This window comes from Oncorhynchus masou, chromosome 32 (assembly GCF_036934945.1).
Source record: "Oncorhynchus masou masou isolate Uvic2021 chromosome 32, UVic_Omas_1.1, whole genome shotgun sequence".
Lineage (NCBI taxonomy): Eukaryota > Metazoa > Chordata > Actinopteri > Salmoniformes > Salmonidae > Oncorhynchus > Oncorhynchus masou.
Genome location: NC_088243.1, coordinates 60,742,821 through 60,764,470, shown reverse-complemented (window position 1 = coordinate 60,764,470; position 21,650 = coordinate 60,742,821). Strand labels below are relative to the sequence as shown.

The following is a 21,650-nucleotide window of genomic DNA, read 5'->3' as shown; positions in this document are numbered from 1 at the left end:
GCAAACCATGGGTTAACATACAGTGCATTTGGAAAGTATTCAGACCCCTTGACCTTTTCCACATATTGTTACATTGCAGCTCTATTCTAAAAGGTATTAAATACCATTTTCCTCATCAATCCCCCATAATGACAAAGCGAAAACAGGTTTTCAGACCCTTTGCTATGAGACTCGAAATTGAGCTTATGTGCATCCTGTTCCCATTGATCTTTTCTGCAATTTGATTGGAGTCCACCGGTTGTAAAATCCATTGATTGGACATGATTGGAAAGGCACACACCTGTGTATATATAAGGTCCTACATTTGACAATGTATGTCAGAGCAAAAACCAAACAATGAAGTCGAAGGAATTGTCAGTAAAGCTCAGAGACAGGATTGTGTTGAGGCACAGATCTGGGAAAGGGTACCAAAACAATGTCTGCAGCATTGAAGGTCCCCAAGAACACAGTGGCGTTCATCATTCTTAAATGGAAGAAGTTTGGAACCACCAAGACTCTTCCTAGAGCTGGCCACCTGGCCAAACAGAGCAATGGGGAGAGATGGGCCTTGGCAGGGAGGTCACCAAGAACCCGATGGTCACTCTGGCAGAGCTCCAAGGACCCTCTGTGGAGATAGGAGAACCTTCCAGAAGGACAACCATCTCTGCAGCACTCCACCAATCAGGCCTTTATGGTAGAAGAGCCAGACTGAAGCCACTCCTCAGTAAAAGGACCATGACTCTTGGAATTTGCCAAAAGGCACCTAAAGGACTCTCAGACCATTGTCTGGTCTGATGAAACCAAGATTGAACTCTTTGGCCTGAATTTCAAGTGTAACATCTGGAAGAAACCTGCCACCATCCCTACGGTGAAGCCTGGAGGCATCATGCTGTGTGGATGTTTTTCAGCAGCAGCGACTGGGAGACTAGTCAGGATTGAGGGAAAGATCGGAGCAAAGTAGAGAGAGATCTTTGATGAAAACCTGCTCCAGAGCACTCAGGACCTCAGACTGGGGTGAAGGTTCACCTTCCAACAGGACAACAGCCCTAAGCACACAGCCAAGACCATATAAGAGTGGCTTCAGGAATAGTCTCGGAATGTCCTTGAATGGCCCAGCCAGAGCCGGGACTTGAACCTGATCGAACATCTCTGGAGAGACCTGAAAATACAGTGGCAAAAAAAGTATGTGAACCCTTTGGAATTACCAGGATTTCTGCATAAATTGGTCACAAAATATGATCTGATCTTCATCTAAGTCACAACAATAGACAAAAACACTCTTCTTGAACTAATAACACAAACAATTATACGTTTTCATGTCTTTATTGAACACACTGTGTAAAAATGTACAGTGTAGAGTGAAAAAAGTATGTGAACCCTTGGATTTAATAAATGGTTGACCCTCCTTTGGCAGCAATAAACTCAACCAAACATTTTCTGTAGTTGCGAATCAGACCTGCAAAACGATCAGGAGGAATTTTGGACCATTCATCTTTACAAAACTGTTTCAGTTCAGCAATATTCTTAGGATGTCTGGTGTGAACCGCTCTTGAGTTCATGCTACAGCATTTTAAATCGGGTTGAGGTCAGGACTCTGACTGCGCCACTCCAAAAGGCGTATTTTCTTCTGTTGAAGCCATTCTGTTGTTGATTTACTTCTGTGTTTTGGGTCGTTGTCCTGTTGCCTCGCCCAACTTCTATTGAGTTTCAATTGGCGGACATTCTCCTGCAAAATGTCTTGATAATATTGTGAATTCATTTTTCTGTCGATGATAGCAAGCTTTCCAGGCCCTGAGGCAGCAAAGCAGCCCCAAACCATGATGCTCCCTCCAATATACTTTACAGTTGGGATGAGGTTTTGATGTTGGTGTGCTGTGCATTTTTTGTTCCACACATAGTGTTGTGTGTTCCTTCCAAGCAACTCAACTTTAGTTTAATCTGTCCACAGAATATTTTACCAGAAGAACTGTGGAACATCCAGGTGCTCTTTTGTGAACTTCAGACATGCGACAATGTTTTTTAATTGACAGCAGTGGCTTCTTCCGTCGTGTCCTTCCATGAACACGTTCTTGTTTAGTGTTTTACTTATCGTAGACTCTTCAACAGAGATGTTAGCATGTTCCAGAGATTTCTGTAAGTCTTTAGCTGACACTCTAGGATTCTTCTTAACCTCATTGAGCATTCTGCACTGTGCTCTTGTAGTCATCTTTGTAGGACGGCCACTCCTATGGAGAGTAGCAACAGTACTGAACTTTCTCTATTTGTAGACAATGTATCTTACCGTGGACTGATGAACATCAACGGCTTTTAGAGATACGTTTGAAACCCAGCTTTATGCAAGTCAACAGTTCTTAATCTTAGGTTTTCTGAGATCTATTTTGTTTGAGGCATGGTTCACATCAGGCAATGCTTCTTGTGAATAGCAAACTCAAATTGTGTGTGTTTCTTATAGGGCAGGGCAGCTCTAACCAACATCTCCATCTTGTCTCATTGATTGGACTCCAGGTTAGCTGACTCCTGTCTACAATTAGCTTTTGGAAAAGTCATTAGACTACGGGTTCACATACTTTTTCCAACCTACACTGTGAATGTTTAAATTATGTATTCAATATAGAAAAGAAAAATACAATCATCTGTGTGTCATTTGTTTAAGCACTTTGTGTTTGTCTATTGTTGTGACTAAGATGAAGATCAGATCAAATGTTATGACTAATTTATGCAGAAATCCAGGTAATTCCAAAGGGTTCACATTGTTTTTCTTGCCACTGTAGCTGTGCTGCAATGCTCCCATTCAACCCAACATAGCTTGAGAGAAACTATAACGTAACAAAATGTGGAAAAGATCAAGGGGTCTGAATACTTTCCAAATGCACCGTACATTTGTACAGATGGTACGCAGGTTGGGGCTAAGGTTCACTCATGTTCCATTGAGGGAAATGTGTGTGTGTGTGTGTGTGTGTGTGTGTGTGTGTGTTAGCTCTCCTCTTTAACCCATTACTTTCATAAGTCATAATTTAATAGACCTGATTGAGAGAGATACTACCGCTGGGGAGATTTCTCTTTCTTTTTAATCTCAGTCTCTTTCTGCCAAGCGGCTGTACTTACAGAGCCATTGTCCCCCTCAATGAAACCAGATTAAAATGTAATCAGTTTTACCACCTGCAGCCCTGTGTTTAGAACGGACAGAGAGAGACATGGGCATGTGTCTTAATTCAGCCGCAAACCTGTCAGCATCACACACACACAATATATATAACGCTCATCCATCTCCTATGTGCCAACATTTATATAACTTTTTCTTTACTTTAGCTCCTGTTCTCTACAGCAAAGCATACTGTACATGTGTAGGCAACAAGAAACCTGTTATTTGTTGTTGTTTGGTCTATTCTGCTGTTCATAACAATGTTACATAAATGCAGATATTTCAAGGCAGAATTGCTGCACTAGAAAACCCTGTCTGGGTGGTGTGTATGTAAATGATCCCCCTGATCAATGATTAACTGGAGTAAACTTTGCCTACTGAAGACCCCTGACACACCTGGTAAGTTATATAACAACATTAGATAATAAGTTATTAATTCCACTTTGTTAGGGCATATTTATCCATTTAGGTCCCACAGGCTGCCCCAACAGATAATCATGACATGAAAGCATATTGTAATAGTCTAAGAAGTCCTTAGTTGACACTAAAAGGTGTCAACCCATTTAAAGAGAAAATTGTTATTCATTTGTTTGATAATTTACAGATTTTCTCAACCAGGCAACATTTCAATTATCAGGGGACCGCACATGGGGTACCGACCACAATCTGGTAACCAATGTCATAGATTATGTGGCATGCCCAACTTTAATGGATATGTTACTGATAGGAAATGTCTGAATGCAAAAGCCCTAAGTATGCCTTGTAAAACGGTTGTTTTGCTCACTAGGCCTACCTTATTTGATATCGTTTATTTCACTATTTGTATTACAATGCTTGCGTAGGTTATGTTGTGGGTAAATCTGTTTTTAGAAAGCTATTAGCCTAGTCCAAACGTCCAGTTGCTGACATAACAGGACATTGCATACGCATGTGGGTGTGGGAGGTGGCGTTTTGTTTGGAGAGATTTGCGTCATTATGCTGTTTTTCCAACACGCGCACTGGCCTCTGATTAGATCAGAGGTGAGACCACACCCTCCCTCTACCCTTAAACCCGCCCTCTTCCTGGTTTGTCATGAAAACTCTACTGTACAGATCAATCCATTGGCATTTGAATCAGGGGAATTATTTGGGGAAGTTGCTTTAAATCTCTCAATATAATGCGGAATGTTGTTTGATTACGGGTATCTTTAAACGAATAATTACTAAGGATATATTTGTATTGACAAGATATTTCCCAGCCTCTGTATTTAGGGTTTTGAAATCATCCTTGTTCGTTATCCACCCTCGAAACTCTAGTTCAAAGAGCCTGTCAGAAATATGATGAAACATTTGCCGGCTACTTTGTTGCTGATACAAACGTGAAAGAATGCCGCAGTGACCAAGATTTTGTGTCCGTATAATGATATCTCTTTTTATGCAAATAGTTATTATTTGACAGGACTAACGAGTGTTGGGACTGAAGTGAGGCTGTTGGGGTAGCTTCTCACCGCTCTCTCGTTCATTTGGCAACACTAGTTGTGACAGAAGCGGCGCGAGACATGTATCCGGCTCGTCGGTGTTCGTTCCTTCACCGAGACTTGGCAGCGTTGTGTCTCTCCTCCCTGGGGCCGGCAGCTAAGAAACAGACACCTACGAAGAAATTATCCCTCCCGGCTCCACGGCACTGTCACACCGGAGGAGAAGGCGGCAAGCCACAGGTGAAATCACGCGGCTCATCGCCCACGTCAGCGAGCTCTATACCAGGTAGGCATTTTCAGTGTTCAGGAGGCATTTTATAAGACCTTCCTCGTGTCTGTTTAAAAAAATGACAATTATATAATTTTATTGGATTATGTTTAAATAACATTCGGAACGATATAGCCTACGGTTGGGAGGGGTGTATTTGTCTTGTTTGGCCATAATTATTATTCAAACCGATTAGGCCTATGTGAAGTCGCATGCGCTTCTACATCCTCAGACATTCAGAACGTGGTAAATATGTAGAGGCTGAATCATTACCAAATTGTGTGTGTGTGTGTGTGTGCCTCATGTCACTTCCATAACAGTTAGTTCAAGACTTAATTTTTGGCACTTTTTATTTATTTTATTGATGTCCAAAGGTAGACTGGGGGCTAATGAACAGCGATGTTGTCGCGTCACTCAACCTTGGTCCGAATTGAGTCTCCTGTGCTTGAGTCACAAGTCCCTATGGCTGAAGACCGAGTCCCAGTGCTCAAGTCTGAGTCATTGGCTCCACATTAACTCAAAATAAAGTTAGTATAGTGGCAAGAGGAATTTAGTCAAAACATTTTAGCGATCCCTTTTTCTTTTATGTGCCATCAAATGTTTGCATATAGGCTACTGGTAATGTTACTTGGACCACGACCAGTTGCAAACCATTCTTAATTAAATGTTGGAGATAGAAATCCCATGAGTAGAGCCAAAGTTATTCCTTATTCAACATGTCAGAGATGCATGTTTGTTCTATGTAGCTTAAACCTGAATGTTACAAAACATCGCATTCTGCTGAATACGCCCCAGGTTGTTAGCTATAGCTATCTAATGAGGTAACATGGCTGAACAAGGTGTAGGCTGAACAAGGTGTAGCCTAAACATGGTTAACGGTCCGATCCGTTTTAAAATGGTCCGGGATAAATGTAAAATGTGGTGCGCCAATTCACAACAGACAGAAAAAACGTAGCGCTAGTATTTTGGGTCATATCTTTTGAACGGTAAGGAATCACGCTGCTTGTCCCGGACAGCTTGTTCACCGCAAAGGACTGCACCAGTAAAAACAGTCCGAGTGTATTCCATATAAATTAAATTAAATTTTGTATGGGTAGGCTATTTCCTCCTAGAGTACAGGTTTGCCTCTGCCTCATTGATTTTGTATCACCTGTCTAGTATGTTTCAAGATACCATTGAGCAATTAGGGTTATGGTGATATGAGAGAAGGCCAAAAATGTGCAAAGCTGTCATCAAGGCAAATCAAATCAAATCAAATTTTATTTGTCACATACACATGGTTAGCAGATGTTAATGCGAGTGTAGCGAAATGCTTGTGCTTCTAGTTCCGACAATGCAGTAATAACCAACAAGTAATCTAACTAACAATTCCTAAACTACTGTCTTATACACAGTGTAAGGGGATAAAGAATATGTACATAAGGATATATGAATGAGTGATGGTACAGAGCAGCATAGGCAAGATACAGTAGATGGTATCGAGTACAGTATATACATGTAACATTATATAAGGTAGCATTGTTTAAAGTGGCTAGTGATATATTTACATCATTTCCCATCAATTCCCATTATTAAAGTGGCTGGAGTTGTGTCAGTGTGTTGGCAGCAGCCACTCAATGTTAGTGGTGGCTGTTTAACAGTCTTATGGCCTTGAGATAGAAGCTGTTTTTCAGTCTCTCGGTCCCAGCTTTGATGCACCTGTACTGACCTCGCCTTCTGGATGATAGCGGGGTGAACAGGCAGTGGCTCGGGTGGTTGATGTCAATGATGATCTTTATGGCCTTCCTGTAACATCGGGTGGTGTAGGTGTCCTGGAGGGCAGGTAGTTTGCCCCCGGTGATGCGTTGTGCAGACCTCACTACCCTCTGGAGAGCCTTACGGTTGAGGGCGGAACAGTTGCCGTACCAGGCGGTGATACAGCCCGCCAGGATGCTCTCGATTGTGCATCTGTAGAAGTTTGTGAGTGCTTTTGGTGACAAGCCGAATTTCTTCAGCCTCCTGAGGTTGAAGAGCCGCTGCTGCGCCTTCTTCACGATGCTGTCTGTGTGAGTGGACCAAATCAGTTTGTCTGTGATGTGTATGCCGAGGAACTTAAAACTTGCTACTCTCTCCACTACTGTTCCATCGATGTGGATAGGGGGGTGTTCCCTCTGCTGTTTCCTGAAGTCCACAATCATCTCCTTAGTTTTGTTGACGTTGAGTGTGAGGTTATTTTCCTGACACCACACTCCGAGGGCCCTCACCTCCTCCCTGTAGGCCGTCTCGTCGTTGTTGGTAATCAAGCCTACCACTGTTGTGTCGTCCGCAAACTTGATGATTGAGTTGGAGGCGTGCGTGGCCACGCAGTCGTGGGTGAACAGGGAGTACAGGAGAGGGCTCAGAACGCACCCTTGTGGGGTGCAAATTGGAGTGGGTCTAGGGTGTCAGGTAGGGTGGAGGTGATATGGTCCTTGACTAGTCTCTCAAAGCACTTCATGATGACGGAAGTGAGTGCTACGGGGCGGTAGTCGTTTAGCTCAGTTACCTTAGCTTTCTTGGGAACAGAACAATGGTGGCCCTCTTGAAGCATGTGGGAACAGCAGACTGGTATAGGGATTGAATGAATATGTCCGTAAACACACCAGCCAGCTGGTCTGCGCATGCTCTGAGGGCGCGGCTGGGGATGCCGTCTGGGCCTGCAGGCTTGCGAGGGTTAACACGTTTAAATGTTTTACTCACCTCGGCTGCAGTGAAGGAGAGACCGCATTTTTCCGTTGCAGGCAGTGTCAGTGGCACTGTATTGTCCCCAAAGCGGGCAAAAGTTATTTAGTCTGCCTGGGAGCAAGACATCCTGGTCCGTGACTGGGCTGGATTTCTTCCTGTAGTCCGTGATTGACTGTAGACCCTGCCACATGCCTCTTGTGTCTGAGCCGTTGAATTGGGATTCTACTTTGTCTCTGTACTGACACTTAGCTTGTTTGATAGCCTTACGGAGGGAATAGCTGCATTGTTTGTATTCAGTCATGTTACCAGACACCTTGCCCTGATTGAAAGCAGTGGTTCGCGCTTTCAGTTTCACGCGAATGCTGCCATCAATCCAAGGTTTCTGGTTAGGGAATGTTTTAATCGTTGCTATGGGAACGACATCTTCAACGCAAGGCTTCCAGTTGAAGCTCGCATCCGCTACAAGACCATGGTGCTTGCCTACGGAGCTGTGAGGGGAACGGCACCCCAGTACCTCCAGGCTCTGATCAGGCCCTACACCCAAACAAGGGCACTGCGTTCATCCACCTCTGGCCTGCTCGCCTCCCTACCACTGAGGAAGTACAGTTCCCGCTCAGCCCAGTCAAAACTGTTCGCTGCTCTGGCCCCCCAATGGTGGAACAAACTCCCTCACGACGCCAGGACAGCGGAGTCAATCACCACCTTCCGGAGACACCTGAAACCCCACCTCTTCAAGGAATACCTAGGATAGGATAAAGCAATCCTTCTCACCCCCCCTTAAATGATTTAGATGCACTATTGTAAAGTGGCTGTTCCACTGGATGTCAGAAGGTGAATTCACCAATTTGTAAGTCGCTCTGGATAAGAGCGTCTGCTAAATGACTTAAATGTAAATGTAAGTTCTAATGAACTCGCACACCGAATCAGCGTATTCGTCAATGTTGTTATTTGACGCAATACGAAACATGTCCCAGTCCACGTGATGGAAGCAGTCTTGGAGTGTGGAGTCAGCTTGGTCGGACCAGCGTTGGACAGACCTCAGCGTGGGAGCTTCTTTTTTTAGCTTTTGTCTGTAGGCAGGTATCAGCAAAATGGAGTCGTGGTCAGCTTTTCCGAAAGGGGGGCGGGGCAGGGCCTTATATGCGTCGCGGAAGTTAGAGTAACAGTGATCCAAGGTTTTTCCGTCCCTGGTTGCGCAATCGATATGCTGATAAAATTTAGGGAGTCTTGTTTTCAGATTAGCCTTGTTAAAATCCCCAACAACGATGAAAGCAGCCTCCGGATAAATGGTTTCCAGTTTGCAAAGAGTTAAATAAAGTTCGTTCAGAGCCATCGATGTGTCTGCTTGGGGGGGATATATACGGCTGTGATTATAATCGAAGAGAATTCTCTTGGTAGATAATGCGGTCTACATTTGATTGTGAGGAATTCTAAATCAGGTGAACAGAAGGATTTGAGTTCCTGTATGTTTCTTTCATCGCACCATGCCTCGTTAGCCATAAGGCATACACCCCCACCCCTCTTCTTACCAGAAAGGTGTTTGTTTCTGTCGGCGCGATGCGTGGAGAAACCCGTTGGCTGCACCGCTTCGGATAGCGTCTCTCCAGTGAGCCATGTTTCCGTGAAGCACAGAACGTTACAGTCTCTGATGTCCCTCTGGAATGCTACCCTTGCTCGGATTTCATCAACCTTGTTGTCAAGAGACTGGACATTGGCAAGAAGAATGCTAGGAAGTGGGGCACGATGTGCCCGTCTCCGTAGTCTGACCAGAAGACCGCCACGTTTCCCTCTTTTTCGGAGTCGTTTTTTTGGGTTGCTGCATGCGATCCATTCCGTTGTCCTGGTTGTAAGGCAGAACACAGGATCCGCGTCGCGAAAAACATATTCTTGGGCGTACTGATGGTGAGTTGACGCTGATCTTATATACAGTAGTTCTTCTCGGCTGTATGTAATGAAACCTAAGATGACCTGGGGTACTAATGTAAGAAATAACACGTAAAAAAAACAAAAAACTGCATAGTTTCCTAGGAACGCGAAGCGAGGTGGCCATCTCTGTCGGCGCCGGAAGTAAGATGGTGGCAACTTTGAGGAATCTCAAAAATAAAATTTGATTTGTTTAACATTTATTTTGGTTACTACATGATTCCATATGTGTTTATAGTTTTGATCCCTTCACTATTATTCTACAGTGTAGAGTTAGTTAACAACAAATTCTTATTTACAATGACGGCCTACCAAAAGGCCTCCTGCGGGGATGGGGGCTGGGAATAAAAATAAATTAAATAAAAATATAGGACAAAACACACATCACGACAAGAGACAACACTACATAAAGAGAGACCTAAAATTACAACACAACATGGCAGCAGCACAAAACAGGGTACAAACATGGCAGCAGCACAAAAGGGCAAGAAGTTAGAGACAACAAAACATCAGGCAAAGCAGTCACAACTGTCAGTAAGTGTCCATGATTGAGTCTTTGAATGAAAAGATTGAGATAGTGTTTGTTTGTTGTACCTCGTTCCAGTCGATAGCAGCAGCAGCAGCAGCAACAAACTGAAAAGATGAGCGACCCAGGGATGTGTATGCTTTGGGGACCTTCAACAGAATGTGACTGGCAGAACGGGTGTTGTATGTGGGAGGATGAGGGCTGCAGTAGATATCTCAGATAAGGGGTGTGAAGCCTAAGAGGGTTTTCTAAATGAGCAACAAACAGTGGGTCTTGCGATGGGTATACAGAGATGACCAGTTTACAGAAGAGTATAGAGTGCGGTGATGTGATCTAATAAGGAGCATTGGTGGCAAATCTGGTGGCCGAATGGTAAATAACATCTAGCCTGCTCAAGAACACCCTTACCTCCATAATCTAGGATGGCCATCTGAATTCGGGTTAGTTTATCAGCCGGGGTGATATAGGAGCGATTACGATAGAGGAAACAAAGTCTAGAATTAACTTTAGCCTGCAGCTTTGATATGTGCTGAGAGAAGGACAGTGTACTGTCTAGCCATACTCCTAAGTACTTGTATGAGGTGACTACCTCAAGCTCTAAACCCTCAGAGGTAGTAATTACACTTGTGGGGAGACGGGCATTCTTCTTACCAAACCACATGACCTTTGTTTTGCAGGTGTTGAGAGCAAGGTTAAGAGCAGAGAAAGCTTGTTGGACACTAAGAAAGCTTTGTTGCAGAGCATTTAACACAAAATCCAGGGAGGGGCCAGTTGAGTATAAGTCTATCATCTGCGTATAAATGGATGAGAGAGAGCGTCCTACTGCCTGAGCTATGTTGTTGATGTAAATTGAGAAGAACGTGAGGCCTGGGATAGAGCCTTGGGGTACACCCTCGTGACAGGCAGTAGCTAAGACAGCAGATATTCGGACTTTGTACACTGCACTCTTTGAGAGAGGTAGTTAGAAAGCCAGGCCAAAGACCCCTCAGACACCCCAATATTCCTTAGCCGGCCCACAAGAATGGAATGGTCTCCTGTATCAAGAGCTTTGGCCAAGTCAATAAAAATAGCAGCACAACATTGCTTAGAATCAAGGGAAATGATGACATCATTGAGGACCTTTTTTAGGTTGCAGTGAAACATCCATAACCTGAGTGGAAACCAGATTACATACCAGAGAGAATACTATAGACATCAAGAAAGCCAGTCAGTTGATTATTGTCAAGTTTTTCCAACACTTTTGAAAAACAGGGCAAAATAGAAATATGCCTATAACAGTTAGGATCAGCTTAATCTCCCCTTTAAATAAAGGACTAACGGTGTCTGCCTTCCAAGCAATTGGAACCTCCCCAGAGAGGAGAGACAGCCTTGGTGATTATATGGGCAGCAACCTTAAAGAAGAAAGAGTCTAAATCATCTGACCCAGATGTTTTTTGGGGGTCAAGTTTAAGGAGCGACTTCAGTGACCGCCTGCAGGGAGAAACTTTGTAGTAGGGCAGGGGAAAAAGAGGGAGGTGCATCAGGGCTTGTCACATTAGAAGGGGTGAGAGATGAGGAAATGTTGGATGGGCAAGGAGGCAATGCTGAGCCAAATAGGACTCCTGAATTAATGAAGTGGTGATTTTAAAGAGCTCAGCCATGTCCTTCTTGTCAGTAACAACCACATCAACTTTAAGGGACATGGGCAGCTGTGAAGAGGAGTGTTTAGTCTCCAGGTCTTTAACCATTTTCCAGAACTTCTTGGTGCTACACCCACAGAGAGAGAACTGCTCCTTAAAGTAACTAACTTTTGCCTTCCGGATAGCTTGAGTGCACTTATTTCTTATTTGCCTGAACGAGAGTCAGTCTGCCTGAGTATGCATGTGCCAAGCCTTTCATCAAATGCAATTCTTGAGGTGGAGTAACTCTGCCAGATCACGGTCGAACCAGGGGTTGAACCTGTTTTTAATTAAAAATGTCTTTATGGGGCGTGTTTGTTAACAATATCACTGAAGATATCAAGCTGATTCTATACCAATTTACAGAGGCCATTTCATGAAGGAGGGCTTGCTTATGAAAGTTTCTTTAGCAAGTGTCTGACAAATCAGGGCAGGACGTTTCACTAAGCAGCCATTACACAAACAGGCTGTAAAACAGTGATCACTAAGGTCATTACAGAAAACACCAGACTAGTTATCCTCACAAATAATCATGATAGGTACATCGAGGAGAGTAGCATTTTCTGGGTGTTTGGAGTCACCTTGTGCGATTGGTAATAATCTGAGAAAGATTTAGGGAGTTCCATTGCTTTAGGACTTGGTCAGGTAACTAAGCATGTCCCAGTTTAGATCACCTAGCAGGACAAATTCAGACTTAGTGTAAGGGGCCAGGAGAGCGCTTAGGGCAGGTAGGGTACAGGCCGGTGCCTAAGAGAGAATGCTTAAAACCAGCAAATCAAATTGTTTGTGGACAGACTTGGTGGAGACAACCGAGCACTGACGATGATCCTTGGTACCTTGTTTACCCTACCGTGGGACAGACTTTTTAGCCAACTAGATATTATCCAGCCTAGTCAACCATCACGGTTATGGTCGTCAAGCCTGGGCCCAATAACTGGAGACCAGCTAGGACACAACTGAAACATAACCACAGACCACAAGCAAAGAGAGAGCAGAGACTTACAGATTGTTGGTTGGGGCGCATCCAATAGTGAAAGAGGGCAGGCTGAGTTTGCTACCAAAGCCGGGGGAGGCAGGTGCTTCACCGGGCCGAGGGAGAGTCGGTGAGGGAAATCCAATAGCTATATAGTGAGAGAGAACCAAAATAGACAGATTCCAGATGTCAGTCAAATAGCGCACTAGCACTAAGCCAAGGTGGGAAAGGTTACAGAACTCCCATAGCCTACTTCAAATAGAACATGCCAAAAAGTTGACAAAACAAAATAGAGAAAAGACAAGATACTACACAATTAGCGCAAGAAGGCACAAGAACCTGCCGTGCTAATGAGTTCCCACTAGATAACACAGCCACAAAGTCTGTGAAGCGCTTGAGCTAGCTACAGAGTTAGCATATGAACTCGGGAGTACAGAGTAGATTCTCCATATGGTGTATAGTGCAAACTCATGCTTCCTACCCTTTTTAAGACTGTAAAATCACCAGGAAATCAGATCAGTGATTTTAATTTAGGAAATCTGTCCCAATGTAAGCATGTTTGAAATCATTGTTTTTGTCATACTATATTTGTTTGGCTACTTGCAGTCAACTTGCAGTGTACAAATTATTTAGGATGTTCCGACCCTCCGCTCAAGACCCCCGGTCTAGCCTATAACCATTTACTGTAGTATAAAAAAAGGTATGCTTCCTAGGCCATCTCTATTCAACCACTCCGCTAAATGGCTCCAACAAGACAAAAGGTTCGACCAAAAAATAAATGGCGACCTCATTACAGTTATGCAACACTAATCTCATTAAAACTGGCAGCACACGTTTTCCTACCCATGGTGACTGAGGAGGAGATCAGAAGGGTTGAGTTATTTTAGGTTCTGTCATGTCCGTAAAATCAGGTCATGGTGAAAGAAGCCCTTGTACCTCTCAGCTAATAGTACACTGATATATTAATGTCTAGAGTGTGGATGAGGGGGTTTCATCTAAATGAACCCACTATTCCCGAGGATTTACCATTAAATGATTTTATTGGTTTGACTCCACCAGTGGGTTAAACTTATCTAATGATAATGGGGGTATAAACCAAAAGAGCTTAATTTGGGTTCTCCCTTGGAGTGCTGCCTGTTTTAATGAGATTAGTGGTGCATAACTGTGTTACGACTTGAGAGGTTTCCTTATTAAAGCTAGAATCCTAAGTTGCTACATCCATTTTGGACTTTGGTTCTTGAAGATTTTAACTTAAATGTCTCATGAGCTTAGTTCAACTGTCGTACCTTATCAGAACCCAACATATAAGATTGTTATACGCCAATGTTTGTAAACAAAGTAAATGTAAACAAATACTGTTGCCTCCAAAACGTGGTCAAAACTATAATTGTGATATCATAGATGGTCAGTTCTTGCATACATAGCTCTCACTTTGAATATTTCTCCAGGTTCATCCCTCAGCTGTTTACTGAAACACAGGCCGGTTGACCACTTTATTTCAATTAAGGAGTCCAGCTTTAAGAATGCACACAGTTAGTTTTTTTTATTGTCTCATATTTCTTGTTTTCTTACCTATATTAGTTTTATTACTGCATTGATGGTAAAGAGCTTGCAAGTAAGTATTTCACTGTACTGTTTTACACCTGCTGTATCCTGTGCAAGTGACAATCTTTGAAACAAGCACACACTCAGACTGACGCACACGCTCAGAAATACTCTGAAAATGAGGGGGCCAGGCTATTTTGCTGTTCCCCTTACATCTCCCTCCTGTCCATGGACAGGAGTTCAAGGGGCATTGGGGGCCAGACCCCCTGCTTCCCAAATGTTTTAATTTTAGTCTACCTGGCTACCAAGCCTCTGTCATGCTCCCATCCTTCATTTGATAATTGCCTGGAGCAGTCATGTGATTCTCATTCAACGCTGATGTCACCAACATTCCTATGGAGAGATTCTGCTCTCCAGTTTAAATGTAGGCCCGTAGATAGGCCTGGCCTGCTGTGCTGTTAATGCAGTATTTTTATGGAGAACAACAGATTTTAGGTCTACAGTATAATTGAGTAGGCCTAGATACCAATTATTGAAACGGTTTCCTTCGTCTCCTTTCTTTTAGCTTTTGTCCTCTAGGGAGATGGTAAGTAAAGTAAGTATAGCCAACTGAAAACACAGATACAATCATGTTCTTTCTCAGTTGAGTCAGAAACATAATGTCCACTCCACCGGTGTTTCCAGCTATTTTTAACCTTATGTTTGGGAAACACCTACTCTCTGATGCCACATACCGTATGTACATTCTACATAGTGTACATGTAGAATACTCATGCTGAATGGGGCCCTGAAGCATTCCAGTGTATGTGCTCTATGAGCAGCAGATTGAGTCAGCTTATTGAATCACATTCCACTCAGTTGAGTCTCTCCTCTATCACACAGATTAACTAAGGACAAGCCACACTAATCTAATTTAATTTGGTAATTTGTGGTGTTTGTGTGACAATATCTCTATGTGAGTGGTTGTATGCCATGTGTGTGACCCTCACGGGACAGTTATAATAAGCCATTGTGGCAGCCAAATGAGCAGTGTGGGGATGAAGAGAGGAGACTGGGTTTGACACTGGTCTATTCAGGAATGCTCGGTAGCTTGCAGAATCCCCATCTCTCGAACACTCTCACTCACACACACACACACACACAGAACAGTCCAGTCTCTTATACTCTCACACACACACCGAACAAACCAGTCACATCCGCTTACTCCGGAACATTCTTTCACGTCAATACATCAGTTTCAGAAGTGTCCAATCTCTCTCAGGAGAAAGAACCCCTGGAGAAAGAGGAGAGAGAGAAACAGAGGAGAGGCGAGAGAGTGCTCTATGTAGCTCCATGGAGACAGCCTGGACACTGGGTCGAGCGTGAGTTAAAAAGCAAGATTTTAAAAAGAGGGCGTGTGTGATTCTTCTCCATCGACTCTACGTTTTCTTTGTGAGTAACTCTATCATCTCTCAACTCAATCGGAGTGTTCGACTGAGAAAATTGTCTGGACCATATTTGAGAGCTCTAAGAAATAGTTGTAAGATGTGAAGATATGTGTTCACATCTGAAAGGTGTCTGTAGTTTTAAAAAAAAAGTTTCATATGAGAATAAATAATAACTCCAGAATCAAAACTGCAGCTAGAGGTCAGCAAATGGTGGCAAATAAATACTGTGCTCTTCCTCCCTGCTTTTCTCTCTCTCTCTCTCTCTCTCTCTCTCTGGAGAAGTTTATGGTGTGTAAACATGATCCTGCACTAGAACACTGTGTCCTGAGTATTGAGTAACTCGCCAACCCTTGCACTCCTGCACTCCAAACGTGTGTGTGTGTGTGTGACTCAAGTGTGTTACTGTCCACCTTCCACTCCCCTGTGTGTTTTCCAAGTGTCCGGATACATCAGTCTGTCAGCTCCATCTGACATATGACAAGCCATGGTGATGACCTCATATCCTTCCTTTCCTTTCTCTCCCTTCCCTTGTCCTCCCATCAGTCTCACACAGACTAACTGTGTCTAAACAGTCACGCTGTCATTAGCTGGAATGTCCCACTGTCACAGAAACAGAGGGAGGGACTGAGACAGAGGGGGAGAGAGACTGAGTACGACAAACTGAAAGCAGCAGAGAACTAAAGTGGAAGCACTCGGATTGTCCGAAAAACGACTGGGGGGCAAAAAAATCAGAAGAAACTGAAGTACAAGGAGGAGAAAGACAGTGAAGGAGTCAGCGAGAGGAATAGAGCTAGAGAGTAGTGCTGCTGTTCTCCGACACCTAGACAAAACAGTGGTGAGGATTTCACTAAACCACAGTGACGTACGTAGTCTAAGGATGGAGATGATCGGTTTGACCACAGTTCTATCAAGCTTATTTATGTATCTCTCTTTAGATCCACTCTGTCTAACTATTCTTTTTCTAGCTGCTCTCGCTCACAAAATGGCTTCCAAGGAACGCAGAGGATGAGTCGGAGCCTAACTCACGAGGGAGTGTCTGCCTGTCTGTCGTCCTGTGAATGTGCTAGCCTTAATCTGTGGGCATTGTTTTGGTAAACGGAGCAAAATAATGTATCGCTGTTGACTCGTCCACCTAAGAGCGTATTGCATGTCACATATACAAGTGGTTACAGATGATTTATTTAGTCTGATTCAGACATGGTCTTTCATGTGAGAGCCTGAGAGATACAGTCTCTGCTGACTGCAGGGTAACATGACAGGACTCATGTTTTACTGTGTGTGTGCGTGTGTGTGTGCGCGTGATTATGTGCGCACACTATGTGTGCAGTGTTTTGTGTTTCTCTAATATGTTGCCTCCTTGTCCTCAGTGTGTCTGATGGGCAGCAGTAGCAGCAGCAGGCTGTTTGGTACCCTGGCCCAGACCCTGAACAGTGCTCCACTGGCCCAGCAGGACTACGACCCAGAGCACCAGGACTCAGACCAGGACCCGGAGGGCCTGGAGCAGGCCGACCCAGATCAGCTGCTCAGGGAGTGCGAGGAGATCCTCCAGAACCGGCCGGCCCGGCCCCACAGGGACCTGGTCTACCCTGTAGACCCTAAACACCAGCACCAATACAGGAACAATGAGCAACAGCAAACACCATCTATACGGGTCATGACATGGAACATCCTAGCCCAAGGTACATAGATCTCTGATAGATGATAGAGTACTATAGAATACAGAAGACCACCAGAGCAGAACATGTACTGTATGATATATATTGAGTTGCCCCCCCCCCCCCCCCCCCCCATTTTGCCCTTAGAACAGTCCCAATTTGTTGGGGCATGGACTCCACAAGTTGTCAAGCGTTCCACAGGGATGCTGGCCCATGTTGGCTCCAATGCCTGCCACAGTTGACACGTTGTATTGAGTTTGACTGGATGTCCTTTGGGTGGTGGACCATTATTGATACACATGGAAAACTGTTGAGCGTGAAAAACCCTGCAGCGTTGCAGTTCTTGACATGCTCAGTGCTCACAATGGCTTTCGATCAGAAATGGGGAGAAGTGTTCAACTCTATACAGTAATGTCTACTGCTAATGTCTGGTAACTGTCCTCTCTCCTCCTCTCAGCTCTAGGGGAGGGTAAGGATGGCTTTGTGCAATGTCCTCTGGATGCTCTGAACTGGGCTGAGAGGAAGTACCTGATCCTGGAAGAGATCCTCACCTACCGCCCTGACATCCTGTGTCTCCAGGAAGTGGACCACTACTACGACACCTTCCAGCCCATCTTGGCCAGCCTGGGCTACCACAGCACATTCCTTCCCAAGCCCTGGTCCCCCTGCCTGGAAGTGGCCAGCAACAACGGCCCTGACGGCTGTGCGCTCTTCTACCGCCGTGCACGCTTCAGCCTCCTCCACACCTCCCACCTGCGCCTCTCTGCCATGATGCTGCCTACCAATCAGGTGGCCATCGTGCAGACGCTGCGTTGCCGGGAGACGGGCCAGAGGCTGTGCGTAGCTGTGACCCACCTGAAGGCGAGAAGTGGCTGGGAGAGGCTGAGGGGGGCCCAAGGGGCTGACCTGCTGCAGAGCCTAAAGGCTATCACCTCGAGGGCGGCTGGGTCAGACCCAGTCAGTAGGGGACCTGGGGGAGGGAGTGGGACAGGGGGGGTGCCTCTGATAGTGTGTGGGGACTTTAACGCTGAGCCCTCAGAGGACGTGTACAGGCGTTTTATCTCCTCCCCCTGGGTCTGGACTCCGCCTATAAGCTGCTGAGTGCAGATGGGCAGACGGAGCCGGCCTACACTACCTGGAAGATCCGTCCCTCAGGGGAGAGCTGCAGTACCCTGGACTACATCTGGTACTCTCACGGTGCTTTCACTGTGGACACCCTGCTGGACATACCCACTGAGGAACAGATAGGACCTGACCGCCTGCCCTCATACCACTACCCCTCCGACCACCTCTCACTGCTCTGTGACGTCAGCTTCAGGGAGCCACGGGATCAACCTCATAGGCTGATGTAGGTTGCCTATCCGAGGCTTCGTGCAATAGGGTCCCAGTTCAGGACAGTCCTGGAAGAATCGACTGGATCAAACAACATGTGGGAGTGTGATACTGGAGAAGTGAATGCTTATTTTACTTGAACTGGTGCTGAAATTTGATTCTGCAGACTTGACACCAGAGAGTAGTTATTTATTTATTTTTTAAACCAGTACTTGTTTTCTGTCAAGTGAGATGTTATCCCTCATGATCGTTTTTCTTCATATGAGGTGTATAACTGGTTTAAAGTAATTGGAGAATAGGATCCTATCAATACTTTAACTGCTATTATTTTCAGTGCTGTGGCAACAAGAATGCCAATGAGCATGTCAAAATAAAATACTTTCTGACATCTTGTTTTTGTTCATGTCATGTTTACTTATTAATTTTAGTGTTTTAATACTTTGATTAGTTCAGTATGTTCATATTTAGTGATTGGGGGGGGTCGTATCTCAAATTATTTTGGGATGATATTAATGCAATACTTTGACTACAATTATCAATTTGTAAAAACACAACAACAACAAAATAGTTAGCGCTGGTCTGCTTTCCCTGGGCCAAAACTCCGGTATTTTTCATTCTATAGCTTGTTCTCCATCTTAGAGCGTTGGGCTAGTAACCGAAAGATCGCTGATTCAAATACCCAAGCCAACAAGGTGAAAAATCTGATGTGCTCTTGAGCATGGCACTTTGACCCTTAAGTCTAATTTGCTCCAGGGGCGCCGCGAGAGGGTTTATTCCGCCCAAGATCTGTCCACATTAGGCAGATCATTAATTGTTAAGTTATTGTATGCGGGGGCAATGTGTCGAATTTAGTAAAAAAATAAAAATGAATTTATTTGATCTAATAGAAATGTTGCAATCCTTAGGTTATTACGACTGTCCTGATAAATGTGATGCACGTGACATCCCGGCAACACTTTATATCTAAAATGAACATGTTGTAATTTGAGACAGTTTATGCTTTTTCAGGAGGGTAGTGTAACATCTCACACTCCGTTGATTACAGGCAGTTGACGTCAACAACCCTCATCAAATATTCAAATAAGATGTATCCACCAATCCAAAGAGAGGACTAGGCAGGAGTTTGACAGCCCACCATTCTGCTCTGTGGACAACGAATCCCGTTGTTAGGGCGGCGACACAAGCATCTGGTCATTATATCCAGTAACTCTGCTATGGCTGACCCTTTGAAACAGTAAAATGTATTTGACCATTTTTTTTGTTTGCTTTTTTTTGTGAGCCAACATGTTTTCAGCACGTACTTCCATGACTGATTTAAAACTAGTTTTGTCATGTCTCTGCAGCAGACATATCATGAGCAATATGTTTGGAACATCAAATCGCAGTATAGAATCGCGAGAATATCAATACATATCGTATCGGCACCTAAGGATCGTGATGGTATCGTGAGGTCGCTGGAAATTCACCAGCCCTGTTAATATTGTTTGTGACAATGTCATTGGTGTCAAATTTGCCCAGTGTACTTACTAAATGCTTAAGCACAAACTACAAACATTCAGAAAAATCTCTCACTCATCCCCCGTCTTTCCGGCTAGTGCATAGGCTAGCAACAATTGTTCTCCACTTCTGACGGTCTCAGGCCATCTTCTCCACTGTGACCCAGCTCTGCTGATGATGTTGTGGCCATCGACAATTTAACAGGTTTTATATATATTTATATATATGGTTGGAGCTCAGGCTCCATTGTTCTGCGCCACGTTGTCTTGGGGCCTCCCCCTCAAATCTCTATTGAGAATAAAACATGCACGACTGTAGCTTCCCACTTCACTTCTGCAGCCTTTGGTTGGACAGTTAGTCCACAGCACCTATCAGGCAACAACAGCAGGCTATTAACAATACTGCCATGTACTGTAGAAAGCAGAACTATCAGCTTGACAGCATACACTGAGTGTACCAAACATTAGGAACACCTTCCTAATATTGAATTGACGTGCTAATTGAGTGACTGACATAAGAAAATGCACATTTCGAAATTGCACCTTGTCTATTCTACTACTAACTCAACTGTAGGTTGAGACCCGACTGAATTCCTAAAAAATGTTTTTAAATATATGTGTATGTATACTACCGTTCAAAAGTTTAAGGTCACTTAGAAATGTTCTTGTTTTTGAAAGAAAAGCACATTTTCTTTGTCATTTAAAATAACAACTTGATCAGAAATACAGTGTAGACATTGTTAATGTTGTAAATGACTGTTGTAGCTGGAAACGGCAGATTTTTTAAAAAAAATAGAATATCTACATAGGCTTACAGAGGCCCATTATCAGCAACCATCACTCCTGTGTTCCAATGGGATGTTGTGTTAGCTAATCCAAGTTTATCATTTAAAAGGCTAATTCATCACTAGAAAACCCTTGGGAGGCCCCGGTGCACAACTGAGCAAGAAGACAGGTACATTAGTGTCTAGTTTGAGAAACGGGTGCCTCACAAGTCCTCAACTGGCAGCTTCATTAAATAGTACCCGCAAAACACCAGTCTCAACGTCAACAGTGAAGAGGCGACTCCGAGATGCTGGCCTAGGCAGAGTTGCAAAGAAAAAGCCATATCTCAGACTGGCCAATAAAAAGAAAATATTAAGATGGACAAAAGAACACACACTGGACAGAGGAATTCTGAGTAGACAGTGTCCAAACCTTTGACAGGTACTATATATACAGTGGGACAAAAAAGTATTTAGTCAGCCACCAATTGTGCAAGTTCTCCCACTTAAAAAGATGAGAGGCCTGTAATTTTCATCATAGGTACACTTCAACAACAACAGAAGAAATGAGGGGGAAAATCCAGAAAATCACATTGTAGGATTTTTAATGAATTTATTTGCAAATTATGGTGGAAAATAAATATTTGGTCACCTACAAACAAGCTAGATTTCTGGCTCTCACAGACCTGTAACTTCTTCTTTAAGAGGCTCCTCTGTCCTCCACTCGTTACCTGTATTAATGACACCTGTTTGAACTTGTTAACAGTATAAAAGACACCTGTCCACAACCTCAAACAGTCAC

The 21,650-nt window shown here is 44.1% G+C and overlaps 1 protein-coding gene across 1 annotated transcript; it reads left to right on the top strand.

The window, feature by feature from the left end:
* Positions 1–4,234: 4,234 nt before the first annotated feature.
* On the top strand, positions 4,235–18,981 carry LOC135526386 (nocturnin-like). Its single transcript, XM_064954724.1, is given in 4 exon segments — positions 4,235–4,864; positions 16,969–17,280; positions 17,714–18,322; positions 18,325–18,981. Coding segments are annotated over 4 exon segments (1,410 nt in total). The 5' UTR covers positions 4,235–4,659; the 3' UTR covers positions 18,609–18,981.
* The last annotated feature ends 2,669 nt before the right edge of the window (positions 18,982–21,650 follow it).